The sequence below is a fragment of the Talpa europaea genome (assembly GCF_964194135.1).
Source record: "Talpa europaea genome assembly, chromosome: 15".
NCBI classification, from domain to species: Eukaryota; Metazoa; Chordata; class Mammalia; order Eulipotyphla; family Talpidae; genus Talpa; species Talpa europaea.
The window spans coordinates 13,873,548-13,895,424 of record NC_140083.1 but is presented as its reverse complement, the minus strand read 5'-3'; the positions used below and the strand labels follow the sequence as shown (position 1 = coordinate 13,895,424).

At 38.7% G+C, this 21,877-nt stretch overlaps 1 protein-coding gene across 1 annotated transcript; it reads right to left on the bottom strand.

The window, feature by feature from the left end:
* Window positions 1–656: 656 nt before the first annotated feature.
* DEPDC4 (DEP domain containing 4) lies at window positions 657–11,617 on the bottom strand (the record flags this gene model as incomplete). The annotated part of the gene is made up of 9 exons (XM_084254921.1): window positions 657–856; window positions 1,119–1,197; window positions 3,535–3,660; window positions 3,750–3,892; window positions 4,513–4,739; window positions 5,946–6,132; window positions 7,985–8,127; window positions 8,938–9,349; window positions 11,380–11,617. The coding sequence occupies 9 exons, from the start codon at window positions 11,615–11,617 to the stop codon at window positions 681–683; spliced, it is 1,731 nt and encodes a 576-aa protein (XP_084111047.1). The 3' UTR covers window positions 657–680.
* Between the last annotated feature and the right edge of the window lie 10,260 nt (window positions 11,618–21,877).

Here is a 21,877-nt window from a genome sequence, read left to right as displayed (position 1 = left end):
ATCTATGTAGTGTTTTGTACATGTAAGACAATATTGATGTTGATACCGACAGAGGGACAATCACCTTGTAAAGAGAAGATGTAAACTTACGGTATCAATAAATATAGCACATAATTGTAAATGTATTTTCCCTTCCTTACGATTTTCTTAGTAACATTTTCTTTTCTCTAGCATCCTTTAAGAATAGTGTATATAATACGCATAATATAAAAAAACGTGCTATTGACTTTATGTTATTTATGAGGCTTCCAGTCAATAGCAAGCAATTAAAAGTTTTGGGAGAATCAGAAGTTATATGTGGACTCTTTTGCATGGGGGGTCAGCACCTTTAACCTCTGTGCTATTCAAGAGTCAACTATATATTAAAGTGTATGCATGTTTTCTTTAGAGAACTCATTATGAAATATTTTCTGTGGGAAAAAGAATCTTAAGGAAATGATCAGATCCCTAACATAGCAGCACCCAGTAATTGTAGCAGTACAAAATTTAAGTGAATTCAGCAAACATGAAGAATAACTTGAATTCCCTTTTAAAATTAAAAACATCTTTAACATATTTTAAGCATGATTATACTTACAATACTCAGAGGCTATTCTGTCCCTGAAGTGTAAGTACTAGTTTGAGGAAGCTACCAGAGAGCTGCTCATCTTTACAAATTGTAGTTTCTTGTAGCAGAAATGTTAATGCAAAGATTGCGGATGGTGTTTTTGAAATTCCTTAATTAATTTCTTTTTTTGTTTCAGAGAGATGGTGGGATTACTATTAATTTCAAGAACCAACTGGTGAAGATAATGAATTTTCTCTTCCTTTTGTTTTTCGAATTCCTTATATGTCAAACGTTGGCAAAAGGTGAACCCTTTAGAAGAAAAATATAATTGGATAAACAAATTTAAAAAATGACTAAAATGTACTTATCCAAACTGGCCTTATGCTGGACTTACATTTTTTCAAAATGTGGTAGATAACTACTACTTACACTCATGTTTTCATTGCAGAGTAAGAATACTATAACCTCTTTTATGACATTAGATATTTATTACAGGCCTAACCTTGGCTCCTTCCCAACTTGGCTATAAAAGTCACTTAATGATAAAGTAGGAACAAATCTGAATTGATACCTGATATGGCATCTGGATCTTCTCCATGTAGAATCATCTTAAGTTTCTTACTAACCAGATCCAATAAAATAACTGGCGTCTAAATAAAAACAGATATTTTCAAATATTTAATACAATTTCTAGCCAGGACTCCAACATAGAAAAGGAAAAAAAAAACCAAACACCTCAATATTTATGACCCATGAGTAGGGATGAGGAATGCATGTGTTGGTGGGGAGGGGGGGGGGAAATGGCAGAAGTCCTTTTGAATTATAAAGGGTATGAAAACTTTTAATGTTTTTTAGTTTTGTTTTTTTTTTAAGATTTTATTTATTTCTTTATACAAGCACTGGGTAGCGCGGGAGGGTGAGAGAATTCACCAGAGCAAGAGGGGGAACAGAAAAAGGCAGACTGATGAAATACACTGCTGAGGGGAGCAGTGGACACAGCAGGAGAGGTCCACGAGCCCTGTGGGACCCTTGCTCGGCGGCCGGGGATCGAACCAGCGCTGCAGAGGCTGTGGGCAGCTTTGAGCCCAGCGCTCAACCGCTGCACCACCAAGGGAGGCCCAATGTTTTTTAGTTTTTAAAATTCTATTTTTCTACTTGAATGTATGTACATAACCAAAAAACATTCCAGACTAACAGCAGACTGGATGGGTACAGTCCTGTAATCTGAAACTAGGTTAACCAAACATTTTGAGATGTCCTCTTAAAATAATAAATTTATGTTTCCCTAATAGCACTAGTAAATAATAAATATCTTACATTATAATTATATAATCCATATGTAAATAATAGCTCTACTTTAAATAATAGTAGTTCATATATTAAAATGTCCCTTTCTTAAAATAGGTAAATAGTCTTTTTCCAAATTTGGTTAAACTAAAGGTAATCCTAGGCTATAACACATTATCTGCTGGACATAACCTCTCAGCTGATAGTGTGACAAGGGTACTCCCTGGATGTACCAACCCTGAAGTTCATATCCAGACAGGGCTTCATCCTGGAACCTAGACTACCTTTCCATTAGTTTCTACTTTTTCTGCCAATTTGTAGTTATGAAGCTGTCCCTATTCATCACTTTATGATTCAGTAAAAACTGAGTGAGTGTTATGTTCCTGGCTTTGTTCTAGGTGATGAATAAGCAGATCAAGTTTCTGAACTCATAGAACTTACATTCTCAGGAGACAAAGTTAATGTTAAAAAAAAAAAAAAAACCCAGCAAATATATAATATAATTTCAAATAGTGGTAAATGCCATCAATAAAACATAAAACAGGGTAAGGGGCTAGAGTGAAGCTGGGCAACTATCTCAGATGGTTCAGGAAGGTTTCTGTGTTTCTTAGAGGATGACATTTTGAGTAGAGAACTGAACAGATGTGAAGGAGGCATAATATTTGGGAGAAAATGTTCCAGACCAACAGTAGACTGGATAGGTAAAGCCCTGTATCTGGAAAAAGCTTGGCATATTCTAAAGCCTTATCATACCCATGCCCCCTTCTCCACCTCCATAAATATTCATGCCATAATCTCAAGAAAACAGTCACCAGAGCCCTTTCTCCATGTTTCCTAAATCCTACCACCTCATTTCCTCCACTCATGCCAAGTTCTTTTCTCCTTTTGTGGCCCACTACATCAGTTCAGCCACTCTGTTTCTTTATGCTGCCAGTTCTAATGTAGATAGAAAAATAAAAGCGTCCTTTCCAACATTTGGGCCATACATAGGAAAGAGGTAAATTCTTTCACATAGAGGCAGGTTGAGAAAGAATGACATTCCTTCAATGACTTACACCTCTCTAATCTCATCTCATGCTACTTTCCCCTCTGATTACCTGTTCTTTGCATCCAGGCACACAACACCCCCAGGGCTTCTGCTCTCTGCCCAAGGCCACTTGATCTCCACCCTCACAGACATTTGGTCACCTTTGTCCCCTCTTCCAATCTTTGCTCAAATCTCACTTTCCTTGTGAGACCAACCTTGTCAGCCTATTTATATGGTAAGTAATTGCTCACCCCCACCCTAAACCTGCCTAAATCCCCTTAACCTGCCCTTTTGATTTCTTCAATTGCATTTATTGCCTTCCACCAAACTAAGTGATTTGATGATTTACTGTGTGAGGTGTTCTAAAATTATCTATTGTCCCCCACTTGGATATAAGCTCCTTAAGGGCCTAAATCTTCGTGTTCTGTTTGCTGATGTTTTCTAAACACATAGAACAGTGCTTGGCGTATAATAGTGCACCAGGGACAGGCTGACAAAATTAATTGATATACTTGTAAATACTGACACTGTTAAAGTCTTCTTCCTTCCCTTTAGTGTGCCTCAAACTTTGCACATTATACTCAGTAAATTATTTATTGAGTGAATGATTTGCCTTTTTGTTCGACATGAATATCTTAGTAATAAATGTGTCCAGGCAAAATGCCAGAGATACCTTGAAGAGCTCAGTGTGAAACTCCAGTAGAAACCAGACTAGTTGTTCCGCCTGTACTTTTAATAATGATTTGGTTTGCAAAACTGCTTTGGCAAGAGTTTTCAGGACCACAGTTTTGTTATCACACTGTAAACAGAAAGATAATATTACCTTAAATGGTTTTTAAAAGAAAAATAGCAGAAAATTGTAGACCTGTTATTGTAATGTTTTTTCACCTGCTTTTGTAACTTGTAGGCACTAGGTTCTGATGCAATAGCCATAAAAGTAAGTAGCCGTCGTAATTCTTCTCTAATATTGGGCAGCAACAATCTCAGATATAGTTGTGTTGCCTCAAGTGCTTTTGCTCTTTTCTCATTTTCTATTACATGCAAAACAAAGAAGAGAAAACATGGGGGGGAATGAAGAACACTATACTTTAAAATGGAGAATATGATCAATTAAAATGCTATATATTTGGTTTAAGGATTCTTTTTACTCTTAAACACCTTTATTATAAAATACTTCAAATACACAGGAAATTATATTATACTATAAACCTGTGTAATTACATCCAGCACAAACAGTGTTAAACATGAAATTATATGGCCATGGCCACCTACAAAGCTAAAAAAGTGACATGTTATTATGTCAGTCAATTTTCATTTTGCTAAAGTCACCAAATGAATACATCAAAAATTATTATTTCCTGATATCTCACTTCCCTAATTCTGTATTAAATCAAATGGTTTCTTAAAATATCCCCATGGCATAATGTACCTTAGAACTAGTGGCCTATGCATTAGTTATATATAATGGTAAGAGTTACATAGTTGGCAATATTCATAAAGGAAAAAAAAAAAGCAAGCTACAAGAGAGTACCTTGACACACAGAAGAAAAACATTAAAATTTGTAGTAATTGTATAACACATAAAATTTTCTACTTTATATCTTTAAAATGCTTTTTATATAAAAGTGAAAGTTTAAATATTTTCTCTTACCTAGAAGTTCAATAATTCCTGACTGAATATCAAAATACTCATCAGTTAATAGGCAATCTCTCTCTTGATTGTAATATTTTACTATGACATCAAAGAATATCTTCTTCTGTATATTCAATCTTGACTCTTCATTTCTGTTTTGCACTAACTGCTGACTAACTGTAACTATTAACTGGTCAGGGAAATATTCCAAGCATTCAATTGCTGCATTAAGCCAGTTGTCAATCCTGGAAGAAAAAAAAAAAAACAAATCAATGGTTAACATTTCCATTTCACTACCTACACACTGCTTGATAAAACATAGTAAGCTTCCATGTGAGGGTTTTGGTTATTTCTTTCAGTCTGATTAAAATCTTTGCTCAAATAGTTTATTTAGATAGGGTTCCTGAGTGATGCATTCTACAAATTCTTGACGACTTCAAGTGTCTTTCTTTCCTCTTATTTCCCCTCTGACAGGTGAATGGTATATCCTGCCTAACATGTGGGATTTACTGCCTTCTACATCCTAGAAGTCACAGATAAAATGATTAATTAGAGGTGGATTGCTTTCCTTGTTACGGGTAACCTCTTTCTTCCTGAAAGCTTATAAAGGCAGACTAGTTGCTACTTCCTGCAGAGGCATATAAAAAAAATGCTGTTTCTATTCTGGTATCACTATAATCTCCCTTATTGAAGGGCTGAGGAAATCTCAATCCTTTGGACTGTTCTTGGCCTACTGACTTAGAAAAACCTGTCATGTGCAAACAAGACCACGATTACTATCTCGTGGGTCCACAGACCTCGGATCACCAAGCTCTTTCCAAGATCTGAAGCTTGGAGTTTAATGTTCTTCCCCGTTTGGTGCATGTGGAAGAAAATCAGTTTTCTCTGCTGGAATTCCAACAGTACCCAAAATCTTGTAACTACAATTAGCACCTGGTTTATTCATGAGTGACAAATATCTTGGAATTGGGAATTAAAGATAGGGGAATTCATTCGGTTTATAGGGTTCCCTGAACCTCTTCTCTATAAGTGAGGCTGATACTATGGTAAGGCTTATCTTACTAGATTGCAATTTTTTTGTTTCATAAATGCATCCCCTACTAGACTGTGGATTGTTTTTAGGGCAGGGATAAACTGGCAGAAACTGTGTGATATTTATATTAACTTAGGGTCATAACACAAAAATGATAGGACTTTGGAAAACATTCAGAACTAGTGCAGAGAGGTAACTACCAAGTCATGACAAAAATCATAGGAAAGAAACCACCTTGCTTTTCAATGATCTTGCAGGTGAGACTATTAAACCAAATGGAATTCATGGTGATTAGTTTATAAAACAAAGTGTCAGTTTATACATATGTATATGTTCTCACATCTTTTAATACCAAAGACAAAATACATGACAGAGCTTTTTACCCATAAATTATTAGACCATAAAAATGCTCACTTACTCAAGAATACATAAGTTTGGAATAACATCTCTGTCTAGACAAGTGTTTGATATAATGAGATCTTCCTCTTTACTTAAATGAAAATTTTGTGTTTTAACTGGAGGCTCCAAAACATTTTCCAAGAATGGAAGGTCAATCAGTTGAAAAATACGTAACAATGTTTGTTGCTTCCAAACATCTTCCACAGCTTAGAAAGAAAAATAATGTAATTACTAGATTGATAAGTAACATACACAAATACAACCAATATCCAAATAATACAAAAGAAAAGCTACTTTAATTGTAACATAATTAATTTAATGAATGATAGGGTAATTGAAACTCACTAAATTACAATTTTTCTTTTCAAGAACGACCTTTAGGGTCTCCCCTGAGGGCGCATGCGGTTGAGCGCAGTGCTGTGAAGCTGTCTGCAGCCTCTGCAGCGCCTGTTAGATCCCAGCCAGCTGGCGGGTGAGGGTCTGACATGGCGCTGCAGACCTCTCCTGTCACGCCCACTGCTCCCCTCAGCAATATATTTCATCAGTCTGCCTGTTCTGTTCCCCGCTCTGTCTCTGGTGAATCCTCTTACCCTCCCGCGCATCTGGTCTGTACCCTGGTTCTTGTATAAATAAATAAATCTTTAAAAAAAAAAAAGAATGACCTTTAAATAGACATCAGGGTCATGAGTCATTGATCTCATTTTCTGATTATGTTGATTATAAAATGATATTATCCATCTTATAAGGTCAACAAATGTACAAAGCAACTAGTTATGCTTATAAATTATTTTGCACATCTAAAAGAATATGAGATTACAAATTATCATTTTAGGGCCTCCCCAGTGGTGCAGCGGTTGAGCGCTGGGTTGCGAGGCTGCCCGCAGACTCTGCAGCGTTGGTTCGATCCCCGGCTGCTCCCCGGCCACCGGAGGAGGGTCCCGCATGGCGCACAGACCTCTCCTGCTGCCCACTGCTCCCCTCAGCAGTGTACTTCGGTCCTTCTGCCTGCTCTGCTCTGCTCCCCCCTCTGGCTCTGGTGAATTCTCTCACCCTCCCGTGCTTCTGACTGTACCCAGTGCTTGTATAAATAAATAAATAAATAAATAAATAAATCTTAAAAAAATATATATAAAATTTTAAAAAATTAAAAAAATTATCATTTTATTCAAAGTGACACATAATTATATTTTATGGTTTTTAAATTAAAATACAGGACTAGTCTAATCTTAACTAGATTTCTGGTCATTCCTGTCAAGAGTTAAATTCCACATTACCCTCATCATCAGATCAAAATTTATGTTTTGTTTTTCCTTTAAATGAAACAATGAAACAAAATCATAAATGCAACAGTTATATAAAGCTCTCACTGAGTTCCCAGGCCAGGGTCCTATGTATAAACTTGACCCATAGTCATGATTTGTTTGTTTACCAAGTGTTTTTGAATCCTCAGGGTTCTCTGCTAGTCCCTCTTTTCACTCTACACCCTTTCTTTGGTCACCTTCAAGTTTCCTTATCACACATAAATCATGCTTGTCTTGCTTTTGTTATAGTTTGAGCAAATACAGTTTAGTTTGAGCAAATGCCTTAATGAATAGTTTATGTATCTTTCCTAATTGCCCCAGTATGGGGTACTTCTTTTCACCCTAATGGCATTATAGGGAGAAAAAGCACAAGTAGATGATTAACAGGTGAAGCATGAAAGATTTTTAGGGCAGTGAAATTATTCTGTGGGAGGCTATAATGGTGGATACATGTCATTGTAACATTTGGCACAAACTCCCCCCCCCCCCCACCACCTGTGAATCCTAAAGTAAACTATGGGCTTTGGGTGATCATGAACTGTCAGTGCAGGTTCATAGACTGTAACAAATGTATCCCCCTGCTGTAGGGTTTTAATAGTGGCTGTAAAAGTATGAGTTCAGAAGGTCCATTTGGAACACTCAGTATTTTCTGCTCAATTTCTCTGTGAACTTAAAATTGTCCTAAATAATAGTCTATTTTCAAAAAAGCCAATTCTTCCTATAAATTTCTGAAAAATATAGCAAAAATTTAAATTACCTTCTTTGGAAAGTGAAAGAACAGGTTTGTCAACTATGGTATTTGGAGGAAGAGCCAAATTCCCACTCCCATGAATAAATTCTTCAGTTCTTTCCTCAGCAAACTCTTGTACAATAGGATTTGAAATCATTTCATCTTTTGGTCTGTTAAGAAAGAATATGTAATTTTTTCCATTATATACATATGACCAAAATTTCAAATCTACATCTAATTGACTTATTACAACTTATTTTGGGGCTTCCCCGGTGGTGCAGCTGTTGAGCGCTGGGCTGCAAAGCTGCCCGCAGCCTCTGCAGCACAGGTTCGATCCCTGGCCGCCAGTGAGGGTCCCACATGGCCAGCAGACCTCTCCTGCAGTGCCCACTGCTCCCCTCAGCAGTGTACTTCGTCAGTCTGCCTGTTCTGCTCCCCACTCTGGCTCTGGTGAATTCTCTCACCCTCCCGTGCTTCTGACTGTACCCAGTGCTTATATAAATAAATAAATCTTAAAAAAAAAAAAAACTTATTTATACATTTCCTATTTCCAAAAAGGATTTCAGGCATCTGAAATAGATAACATAAACAAAAGGTTAATAGATAACATAAACAAAAGAAGACAAACCAGGATTATAAATATGTAAAGAGAAAGAATATATGCTATTTCTAAACTTAACATTGAAGCTTATAGTTTTTGCTACAATGGAGTAGGTCATTTTCAAAACTAGGAAGCATATAATTTATCAGAGGAAATAAAACTTTTTTCCTGGTATAAATTCAGAAAAATTTACATGATAATGTCCTCTACACAGTGTTAGAACAAATGCAAAAGTAGATTAATTTTTGCCTGGTTATTTCTTTTATTGACTTCTGGGGAAAAATAACAACACAGAATGTGTAACATTCCAATTTAGCTCAGTGATGACTATTCTACCAGGCTCTAATACAATAAATTATGCATCTTGGTTAACACTAACCTTAAAGTTTCCTTTGCTTTTAGTTCCTTAATAAGCCCGTTCTCAGCATCCTTTTTTCTTTTGCAAAAACTATGAGATGATTTATTGCCTAGAAACCTGTAGAGACAATTACTTGAATCTTCAAATTCCAATTTCTTTTCATTTTTGAATAGCTTCATTCCTACTGGTTCAAATACTTTATTGTTCATTAGAAACTGGCAAAGACGTACTCCTTTAAGACGAGAGATGTCATTGCTACTTAGGCACATACTTTGCATAAGATGACTTAATACTACATCAACAGCATCAGAACCAGTAAAACAGTCTTTGTATGTTCGTAAATGATGCCGCCTTCTTTTGATTTCTACTTGAGTTTGAAGGGAATGAATAATACTGTCCCATAGCTGAGTAGCTTGAAAAGGACCAGAACATCCTGAAAAAGAATATTAAACATATGTTTCTACAATTTTAGAGTACATGAAAATATATATTTTTCAATTTTGATAACCTTATGCTTTTTATGGCACGTCTGTTGCTAATGTCTTTAAGTTTCTTCACTTCCCATCTTACACAAATCTTATAATATATTTACTTAAATTATACCATGTTTGTCTAGGAACATGCTTTACCTGAAATATATTTTTATGTGAATTTACGAATCATTAACATTAGATAAACTAGTAGCTATACTTATTCTTAAATATGTCCCAGAACATATTTAAAAGGAATGTACCAAACGTATATTCAAGTTTTGATATTACAGAACTATGGCTTCACCAGGATCTTTCATTTTTCTTTCCTCTTTTTGTGTATCTGACCAATGGCAAGCTTTTCATGAGAGAGATTTAGGACAGGAAGTTGAATGAAATCACTGTCAGCCATTCTTGCTGAAAAAAAGTTTGTGATGAATGAAAACCTGAAAATAATGCCCATCACCTGGGAAAGAGCTAAATAAATTATGCCACTGGCTTACTACAGAATATTGTGTAGCCTTTAGGAAGAATGAGGTTCACAGCATGAAAGCATTTCATTAAGTAGGAAAAACAAAATAATTTAAAAACAAAAAACCAGCAAGCTGAGCAGAACTATTTGTATCATCTTATGTAAAATGAATTTCCAACTTACATATAATATATGTAAACCAACAGAATGAAGGTCTGGAAGGTAAACTTCAAACTATTAGCCTTTGAGAAGTAGGGTTGGAATGGTGGTTGAAGCAGGATGTTTGCTTTTTTATTTTATATACTTTTAAATTTTGATAATGTGCATATATAATTTTAAAAATTAATTGGGACAGTAATTGTTTTATTGGTCTATAATTCACACAACACAAAATACAGCCTTCTAAAGTGTACAACTTAGTGTTTTTAGTACATTCACAAAAGTACATTCACTATTACCTAATTCTGTACCATTCATTATTCCAAAAAAAAATGAAACAACTAGCAATCACTTCTCATTTCCCTCTACCTCGTTAAAATTTTAATTAAATTAAAAAATATTTTTATTTATGCATATAACAACTGGGGTGTAGGACAGAGGTGCGTGTGTGTGTGAGAGAGAGAGAGAAAGAGAGAGAGAGAGAATTCACCTGAGACAGCAAGGAGGAGAAGAGGCAGATCTACTGAAATACACTGCTAAGGGGAGCTGCAGAAAAGACAGGCGAGGTCTGCTGAGCCCCATGTGGGTCAGGACCCTGGCCAGGGATAGAACTCAAGTTGCAGTGTCAGACTTGGTAGCGCTGAGATTTAACCCCTGCGCCACCAGGAAGGCCCTTAATTAAAAAAAGAAAATTAAGGAAAAGAGAATGAATGGAAAAGTGTAGAACGGTGTTTCTAGCTTTGTGTTGTTGATGTTAAGAGTCCAAGAATGTAAGCTTTTCCTTTGACTATGGGTAACTGGAAACAGGATGCCCCATTTGACATAATAGTCTAATACATATGACAAAAAGAGGGGTGGGGGTCGGAGAGAGAAAAGCAGAAAGGCGTGGTAGTTTACAGGAGGCGGGGATGGGGCGAGCAGATAGGCAGGTAGGGACCAGGGTGGGGTGAGGTGGGTGCAGAAGTCTGGGAGGCTGGGAGTGGTGCCGACCATGGTATGCTCCGTGCACCGAACAGACGAGGTTAAAGAAATAGTACTCGAGCTCAAGGAACTCGCCACCTACACCTGCACGCCTCGTTCCTGTAAATGTAACTCGCTGCGCTGTGCCAAACCCTCCTGGATGCGAACCCGCAGCTTAACAAGTCCCCAAGTGACTCGTGGGCAAATTAAAGATTGAGAAGCGCTGCCTCCCCGGTCTCCAGGAGGGGAGATCCCGAAATGGTCAGTTCGCAGCCCCCGAGTCCAGCGCCGGAGCGGGCCAAGGTGGGGGCTACTAAAGGGGCGAACCCCCGGGCCGCAGAACCTGCTCCCCTCAGTGCGCCCCCCCTTCAGGACACATCTGGTTCGGAGCTGCAGAGTTACCTGCCTTCCTCTTCCGGCAGAAGCCACCTTCAGGGCTGAGGAAGCTCGCCCCGCCGCGCCCGGGGCCAGGGAGCTCGCTCCAGCTGCCCAGGCTCCGGAACCGCTGGGTCAAAAGAACCGCCATGAGCTCGCGCGCCGGCCCCGCCCCCGGCCCGTAGCCCCGCCCCCACCTGGCTGCCGGGGCGGAGACCAGGACGTCCGGGCCCGCCCCTTCCGGTCCACCCGGACGTGACGTCATGCCAGGATCGGCCGGTCTTTCGGGCTTCTTCCCCCTCCCTTACTCTTCCTCCCCGGTCCCTCCCCTCCCCTCCCCCTTCCCTCCTCCCGCTCCAGCCTGTGAGGCGGCGCCGGTGGAGGCGGCTATGGAGTGAGGCGGCGCGGCCGGGAGCCGAGGCCGACCGCGAGCAGCTAGGGGGTGTGGGGGGGCGGGGGAAACGCCCCTGCAGCGCCCTCCGGGGAGCGAGGGGAGAGGTGAGTGACCGCCGCGGGCTCCGGGCGCCCCCGCGCCCCCGGCCCCCCAGCCTGAGCCCCGAGGCCGGCGAGGCGGGGATGGGGAGGGGCCCGCGCCGCGAGGAGGCCGCCGGGGCCGCCCGGGCCGGCGACTGTTGCTTAGAGACGGCCCTGCGGGCAGCGGGCCGGGCGGGGGGCGCCTGCGCGAAGCCGGCCTTGGGGGAGCCGGGCCGGGGACCGGCGGGCTCGGGGGCCGCTTCTGAGAGCCCCCCCCGGGCCCCCCACCCCGAGGAGGCCCGGAGGCGGCGGGCCCGGGCTGGAGCCGTCAAGAGGAAGGAGAGCCCCCCCGCTCTGGCTTGGGGCTCGGGTTTCCGTGGGGGGACCTTGGTTCCCTTTGGGGAAACTGGACGCTGCTTCGGGACGGGTGAGACAGCGCCCCGAAGTTCTGATGCGCCTCTGATAACCCGGTTCCCGGCCTGGCCCTGCTGCTCTGCGTCCTGCTCTGACAGCTGTGGTTCTGGAATGGAAGATTATTGTGTGAGAGGTGGGTGGGGCAGGTGTTTTGTTAGGACTGGAAACCCCTTCGGGGGCTCCTGCATTCTTCTTTGGACTCTCGGGTGGAGGACGGTTTGGATCGATAAAGCTGCAAGAACTTCTCGGGATCAGAGTGGATGCATACTTGTGATCAGTGATAACGAGACCGATTTTGTCAGGTCTACCCCTTTATCAGTCTTCATGAGATGCCAGACTCAAGCGCCTTCAAGGCGCTAGCTATGTAGGTTGTGACTTAAAATTATAAGTTGCAGACTCGTTTTTTTGTAGACCAAGTTTAGGAATTAGCTGTCTAATGACATTTTGTTTTTAAGGATTCTATGAGTAGGAATTTTTCAAAAGAGCCTATCTCTGCGTTTTGGAAAATAGAGCTTAACAAAAATGCTCCAAAACAGACTGGTACTGTGTAACCCAGTCATGTCATGGCTTCAAAGTCAGGTGCTTGTAGCTTCCCTTTTGGACTTTGCAGCCTTTTTTTGATGTGACTTCCTGTGTTATTTTTTTTTAACACAAATGTAAAAGTTTAGAAAGGAGTGTGTAAGTAAAAATTTGGAGATCATTTTAAGCTGTAGTCATAAAAGATCCTTTTGGGGGATTGTGTAAAGGCAAGAAACTTTATGGAAAGTAAGGATCTTATTCTGTTGGGACTCACTTTACCACCGAGAAACCTCATGAAAACCTGTTCTTTTAAGGACCATAAGCACTCAAAGTACAATGGAATATTTCTGTAACAGATCAACTCTACAATTGAAAAAAAAAATCATCCTCACATGTTTGAAATTCATCGTCTACCCCTATCCCCCAAGAAAAATAGGACCTCTTGTTTACCTCAAGTGACTACTAGTCTCATCACCCATCCCTTTCTATGGGTATAGACGTTTGACAGCTTCTTCCCACTCATGCTTCATATCTTATCTGTGAATAGATAGATCCTGTTGATTTGGCCTATTGAATATTTCTTTAGTCTGTCTATTCTTAACCTTCACCACTAGTCACTCTAGTTCTAGCCATCTTCATTTCTCATCTGGACCCCTTCACTAGCCTCTTAATTGCAGTCTACCTACCTACATTTACGGTGGCCTGCTCTGTAGCTTTCCACATCTGACTGATTTTCTACACTTGATCTTAGCCAAAAGGCCGAGAAGCAATGTGACTGATTTTCTAAATGCAGATCATTTCACATGGTCTTCAGGTTTAAAATCCTTCAGTGGCTTTTGTTGTTTTTAAAAAAAACTAAAGTCTTTAATAGCCGTTTGGGGACCTCTGACTTTCCAGCCCCATTTCCACATTGCTTGCTGGTGTTCTTTTCACCCCTAGTCAGTCACTGCACTTCTTTGTGTTATGCTTCAGGTACATAGCTTTTGTTATGATGCTCCCTCTGTCTGGAAATGCATTTTTCCTCCCTTTCCCATCCAGTGAATGCCTCATCATTCAGCTCATTTCGGGGGAGACTTTCCTGATTAAGATAGATTGCCCTAATTATGTTTTCTAATGACATCATTGCAGATTAATACTAATAAATTAATGAAGTCTTCCTTATCTCCTGATACTTAGTAATAGCTTAATAACTGTTGGTAAATGAATGAATTCATTGAATGCATACTAAATATGCCAGGAATTGTACTAAGTGTTTTACTTGGATCATCATCTGTAATCCTCAGGGTCACTTGAGGTCTGGGTGGCATTTCCTCTTTTTCAAATAAGGTTAGGGAGTTCCTTGGTGGTCCTGGCCCTCATAAGCATTAGAACTGGCATTTGGAGTCAGGTTTCCTGGCCACTGACGTTTGTGTTCCTAATCATACAACATTTAGTTCTTACATTATGCATCAGAATCACCTGAGGACCTTGCTCAAAATACAGATCTCTCCCCCACCCCACACACTTTTGTAAACTCTGATTCTAGAGGTTTGACAGTAAATAAGCACATAAAGGGTTTAACATGTTATGCAGTCATTTAGATGTTATAAATTATTTAGCTGTTCACCAGCTTGAAACCATTGTCTTAGACAACACTTCATTACTTAATGAGTTTGTTTTTATGTTTTACAAATTATTTCAGGTTTTATAGTGTCTTAAATTAAGGAAGATCTGTAGACCTAAGGAAAGTCTTGGTTTTCATTTAGTCTAGATTCCCACACAGTTTATTTCTTTCCCTCCTTCTCCACCTGAAGAGGCTAACAATGAGATGCTGTCACCACACTGCTACTTTGTTTTATTACAATAATTTCAAGAATCTGATTGACTCCTCGTAGTAAAAACTACAAGGGCTGAAAACTACAAGTGCCTTGAAAAGGGTACTTAATCTGCCCTCAGATATCTTTGTTCAAATTACTTGACATTTAAACATAATGCTGCTTTCTAAGCCCATATGTTGCTTTTCAGATCGTCTGTGCAGTGGCCTTATGTTTGTAAACAGTGATGGGAACTGAATGATTTACTTGTTTCTCCTACTGCACCTAGCATGGTGCTTTCCACCTAGTAGGCACTTCACTGTACATTGCTCGTTTCTTCACTTTCTGTTTTTTAAGTCAGGTTTATCTTCTCTAAGTAATATTTTCTTGCTCACCTGATAATTAGATACTTTCTGTATTTTGAAAGGAATGATTATATCCAACTGGTATAATCTTTGTTTTCTGAATAAGATTAAACATGATTTCTGTGTAGGCCAAAGAATGGTATTAACCATTATTTGAAAACTATATCTTTTTTAAAACTTCCAGTGATCTGAGTGCTTTCACAAAGAGATCATTGTACTTTAGCTATAAATGGATACTCGTTAATATAATTCTTATTTCAAATTACCAGATTTCATATTATGAATATTTATGTAAGACTGTATAGGTGCTATCACTTTACATTCAGGCATTTATGTAGCAAGAAACTGCAGGCATTTATGCCTTTTTAAAGAATAACACAAACTGTTTTTAGTTCATTTGTATTTATTTTTCTTTCAGTTCTTTGTAATCGGTGTGTATTTGTGCTAACTGAAAGTGTAGTCTTCCCTAGGTGCTTGGAGACCAGTAGTTACTCAACATTATTTCATTGTCAATGTAATTACAGTAACCTTTTTATTCCCATTACTGTATTTTTAACAAATGCAGGCTAATTCCACATTTTAATATTTTATTCTTGGGGAAGTAAGGGACTCTTTTTGCAGTGTGCTACTTGAAAGTTACTCTTCAATAAAGACTATTTCCAGGTTTTTAAGCTTACATGATTACAATCGCACTAGATATCTCCATGTTGAATGTCATTTAGGCAGTTCTAATTCCACATATACAAACTCTGTTCTTCCACAAAACAAACAGTTGTCTCCTAGAAGTTCTGCCTTGATAATTGGACATGTGATATGGATTCCAGCTTTTGTCTCTTTCTTCTATCTAATTGGTCACTATGTTCATTTAGTTCTAAGTCATTAGAATTAAACTTTCTTAACTTTCTTGTTTTGTTTAACTTTTTTTTAAAAAAAATTTATACACACAGGAGATGGGGTGCAGGCTAGAAGTGTGAGTGGTGAGAGGATTCAGCAGAGACAGCGGGGAGCAGAACAGGCAAATGGACTGAAATACGCTGCTGAGGGGAGCAGCGGTCGAGACTGAAGAGATCTGTGCCATGTGGGTCACCTCTCTCACTGGGGATCGAACTCATGCTGCAGAAGCTGTGGATTGCTTCATAGTGCAGACGCTTAACCACTTGTGCCACCAGGGAGGCCCCTTCTTTCTTAACTTTTCTCACTGCTATTTCCTTAATTAAAAAACCTCTCCCTCTTTTAAAATTTGTTTAAAAATTTATATATAATACATAAAAGTGCACAAAAGTCTAATGTGTAATTATAAAATAAACATCTATGTAACTATTATCTTTGAAACTCCCCCTATAACTACCTAACTACCGTCGCCTATCTTCCCTATCCATGTTGCTGAGCGTCCTTTGCTTTTGTTTTCCATATGTTCTAAAATTAATCATCCCTGAACTCTGTAAAAAGTTCTTTTCAGTCTTGCTATATTAGTACCTTTTCTTTGTGTATATTTCATTCTGCTTGATGGGGTGATTATCTTACTCATAACTGAAACCCACCTGTGGCTTAACATAATTTTAGTAGTTGTACCGCAGTGCCCTTGGTCATCTGGCTTTTCTAAGTTTCTTTGAGAAGTTTCCTAGAAAGGAATTCTGTTTTTCTCTGAATTGCTGCTTTTACTCTGTACTTCTCCCTTTTTAAAATCTAGTTTATTGCTTTTCACCTTTAAAGACATCGCTAACATTTTTGAAAAAATGTTAATTTGGTTCCAAAATGTAGATTTGGTTCCTCGTCTTTTTGTTCTGTAAAACGCTGTGCATGTTTTTATTTTGTGACATAGGATCACAGTAGGCTAATACTGTGGTTGATTTCCTTCTCTGTCTCTTTCTCTTTTGCTGGTAAGATTTTTCATGGCTCAATTTTCCTTCTTCCAGTTTCTTTTATGGTATCAGGTATATTGTTGGTATTCAATAAAATATTAAATAATTTGCCAGATGAATTTCCCTCTTTTCCTACCTTGTGTGCAGAGTTGACTCTGGATGATGATTAGACAACTCCAATTTGAATATTAACTCAGAAAACATCCTTTGTTTTCATTCTGAAAGCTGTTTGTAGTCTTAAAATTATTGACATAGTCTTGGCACACAGTAATCCCTCTTTTTGTAATATTCCTTCTTCTTTAGTACCTGAAAAACACTTTTATTGAGCCTATCTTTATGTTCCCATAGCATGGTACATTCATACCTGTAGTTAATTGCTATTTAACAGATATTTGCCTTCCTGAGTCTGCTGCTGGAATGAATCCCTAAAGAGCAAAATTGTTTCCATTTTACATCTGTATTCCCAGTGTACACAAATGCATGACATGTAATATGTATATAGTGAGGCAGAGCTAGAGGAATGCATCTGTAGTTTTTAAGTAAGGTGGCCCTTCACCTCCCTATCAAAATTAGCAATAGGTGTTCATAGAGTACATCTTGGCAAAGCAATACATGTTTTCATAATGCCAATGACAACATCTTGTAACTGCTTACAGATATGCAGCATTTAATTAAAAGGGGAAAATGAGTCTTTATTGCTATTTACATACAATTCAAGTCTTTAATAGACGAAAGTAGGTTATATATTACATAGATATAATTAATTAATAGAGAAAGCAGGATACAAACTAATGCTGCCTTAGTCCAGTGGCCTTCCAAAAATTTTTGTGTATACTCTAAATAATTTTGAAAAACTTTACTCCTTTGTGTATTTTTAAGTCAGTGGTATCTGAAATTTTTTTTTTTAAGATTTATTTATTTATACAAGCACTGGGTACAGTCAGAAGCACGGGAGGGTGAGAGAATTCACCTGAGCCAGAGCAGGGAGCAGAGCAGGCAGAAGGACCGAAGCACACTGCTGAGGGGAGCAGCGGGCAGCAGGAGAGGTCTGCGCGCCACGTGGGACCCTCCTCTGGTGGCCGGGGAGCAGCCGGGGAGCGAACCGGCGCCGCAGAGGCTGCGGGCAGCTTCTCAACCCAGTGCTCAACCGCTGAGCCACCGGGGAGGCCCGGTATCTGAAATTTTTTATCAAGAGTTTTCGATAGTTGCAAAGGATCTAATTTCTAGATTTATGTATATTGTGGTTACGTTTGACTTCAATCAAAATGCTGAAATTTTTACTTACCAATTGAAATAAGTGTGTTCCTATACATCCTGGTGTCAGCCATCTTATTTTTTAATTGCATTTAAATGATAGATAGTGGTCTTACTGTTAACATCTGATCTGGAAGAAATGAAGCACAACTCCTTTCAGTGTTTCTTTTTTTTTTTTAATATTTATTTATTTATACATAGAAGAACCAGGGCACAGGCCAGATGTGCAGGAGGGTGAGAGGATTCACCAGAGACAGAGCGGGGAGCAGAACAGGCAGATTGTGAAATACACTGCTGAGGGGAGCAGTGGGCAAGTCAGTGGGCAAGTCAGTGGGCTGTGCCATGTGGGTTGCTCCCTGGCTACCCGGGGATTGAACTTTGCTGCAGAGGCTGTGAATTGCTTCATAGTGCAGTGTTTAACCCCTTGCACCACCAGGGAGGCCCCCCTTTCAGTGTTTCTTACCAAACTTCTTTTGGCTTTTAGGAACTTCCTGTCAGAATTAATGCAAACTCAGTCAGAATTAATACATATTCAAATTGTGTTCTCCCTGTTCTCCCCACCCCACCCTTAAAGTTTTTTATATCCAGAGATATATCCTTTGATAAGATGTTGAGAAAAATATTTTTCTTGGTTAAGTGGAAGAAAATTGTGAAGAGTTGATTAAAGAAAGCTTGTATGACATAGATTTTTTTCCTCAATTAAATCTGCTTTAGGAAAGAGAACATATGGAAGTTGAAGATTTGAAAAGTGATAGGGTTTTAAACACTCTTTTTGGGCAATGGACCTTTTTTTTTTAAAAAAAAAAAAGATTTATTTCTTTAGGCAAACAAGAAATGGGGTATTGGCCAGAGATGCAGGAGTTGAGAGGATTCACCAGAGACAGAGTGGGGAACAGAACAGGCAGGCAGACTGAAAAAACTGCTGAGTGGAGCAGTGGCAGACAGGAGAGGTCTGCTGCACCATGTGGGTAGCTCCCTGGCCACCCGGAGGATTGAACTCCTAGAAGAGGCTGCATATCACTTCACAATGTGGTACTTAACTCCTTAACGCCACCAGGGAGGACCTGCCATGGACCTTTTTGACAAAATCTTTGGACTCCTTCTTAGAGTAATATTTTAGAGTTAGCCTATCAATTTCTACATAAACCTCTGGAATTCTGTTTAGGTTATATTGAATCTATATCACAATGGGGGAAATGGACATCTTGACAATATTGAGTCATCCAGTTCGTAAACATAGTCTTAACCATATACTAAAGACTTCAGTTTTTCTGAACATTTTTTGTTGTTTTCATTATTTATGTCTTGCATATCTTGTTCAATTTATTCATACCTTCATGCTCTTGAAATGGTATTTTAAAAATTTCAATGTTCAGTTGTCTTTTTCTTATATAAAAATAAGTCACATATAATACAAAATACGTATTCAGTATACAAAAGAATGTTTTGTGTGTGTGTGTGTGTGTGTGTGTTCTGCCATCTTGCTAAAGCCACATGTTCTATTAGCTTTCTTTTAGATTCCTTCTGATTTTCCGTGTACGTGATCATATCATTTGGTAATAAAGCTTCACTTCTTCCTTCTCAATCTGAATGCCTTCATTTCGGTCTTTTTATTGCCTTAACCATTACTTCTGTTAGAATATTGAATAGGGGGAGGGAAAGAAGGACATTGAATTGAAGTGGTTAAAGTGGATATCCTTACCTTGTTCCTAAACTTAAGAAGAAAGTGATGGGATGGGGGGCGGGGCTCCCTGGTGGCTTGGGGGCTAAGTCTCACTGCTCTCACATCCTAGGCCTAAGTTTGATCCCAGGCCAGGAAGCTCACCCACCTATGGCGCAGCAGACCTCTCCTGTCTCACCTGCTGCTCCCCTTAGCAGTGTCTGTCAGTAAATCCGCCTGTTCTGTTCCCCACTGTCTCTGGTGAATCCTCTCACCATCCCCCCACACCTCTGGCCTACACCCCAGTTTTTCTGTGCATGAACAAATCTCTAGGAAAAAAACAAAAGAAAGTGATCAATCTTTTATCTTTAATATGATGTTAACTGTAGGTATTCAAAGATGCCAATTATCAGGATGAGAGAGTTCCTTTTCTGTTCTTTGTTCTTAGTTGAGAGTTTTTATCGTGTGTGAATATTGAATTTTGTCGGTTTTTTTTCTGCCTTTGCTGAGATCATGTGTTTTATTTTCCCCATTGTTCAGTTAGTATGGTGGATTACATGGATATATTTTTGAATGTTTGGACTACCTTGCATTCCTGAGATAACCCCATTTGTTTGTGGTGTTGGATTTGTGTAGATTTGAAGAGCTGATGTTTATTTTTACATGTAATGAGGAATACGGATATGCGCTTTTCCTGTTGCATTGTTATTTGGTGTTGATATCAGGGGCAGTGTTGACTATATAATGTGAAATAGAAAGCATTTTATCCTTTTCTGTTTTTCAGAGGTATTTGGATGGATCTAGATTATTTCTTTCTTAAATCTTTCATAGATTTCAACAGTGAAACCTTTGAGCCTAGAGTTTTCTTTGTGGTAGGGCTTTAGTTAAGAATTGGAGTTCTTTTATAGGGCTATTCTGACTTTCTACTCCTTCTTGCATCAATTTTGGTAGTTTAGTAGCTTTCAAGGAATTTTCTCATTTCATCCAATTGGATTAGTTGGCATAAGGTCATTCATATTATAATACCTTATTAATTTAGAATCTGTAAAATATATGTAGGACCAGAATCTGTAGAATTTCCTCTATTTCTGATAATTGGTCATCTGTGTCTTTCTCTGTAAGATTTTATTGATGTAACCAGAGGGTTAAAAAAAGATTTTTACTCCATTAATTTTTCTTTTTCATTCTTCTATTGTAGTATTAAATTACATTAAGTCTGTTTAATTGATTTCTGCTCCATATTTCTACCCTATTTTGAGTTTAATTTTTCTCCCTATTTTAGCTTCCTAAGATGGAAGCTTAGAGAATTGACTTTGAAATTTTTTCTCTGCTTATAGTTTTGTAATATAACAAATTTAAAAACTATAAATGTCCTACCATGGACTGCATTACTTATATCCCGCAATTTTTTATTTTAATCCACCTCAAATAAAAAGAAAAAAAAAGAAAGAAGGTAATTATGCTGAAAAAGACATCCGAAATTTTCATAGGGATGCCTTTGATGCTTTGTTGAATACTAGGATGCACAGGGAAAAGTTCAAACTATTTTGAAATGGATTAAAATAAAAAATTGTGGATTATTTAGAAGTGTTTAATTTCAAGCATTTTTATTTTTTTCTAGCCATTTATTGCTGATTTCTAGTTTAATTTCATTGTGATTAAAGAACATACAGGGGAGCAGAACAGGCAGATCAGTGGACAAGACAGGAGAGGTCTGCTGCACCATGTGGGTCACCTCCGTGGCTGAGGATCAAACTCGTGCTGCAGTTGCTGTAGGTAGCTTCATAGTACTGATGCTAACCCCTTGAGCCACCAGGGAGGCCCTTAGAAAATATTCTTTATTTTCAAATTTTATAGTTGAATAATATTTTAATAATAATAAAACTTTTTATTAAATTTACATTTATTAATTAAATCAGCTTTGGTTCCCTTCAAGTTTTATACAGGTGTTTTAATGTGAAGGAAGATTTAACCCTTCTGTATCACTTCAAGTCTTAAAAGGTCCATGTTATTGTTGAGCAATGTTCATGCCAATGTGAAGTGTGAATGTTTTTCCTGATTTGTGACAACTGAGGTTGGAAGCAATTATTTGGTGGCTACACTTAAATTTTCACTCAAGTATGTTGGGTTCTCAGAAGATAAAAACAATTTGTGGTTTTTAATCTATATAGGATTGTTTTGTTC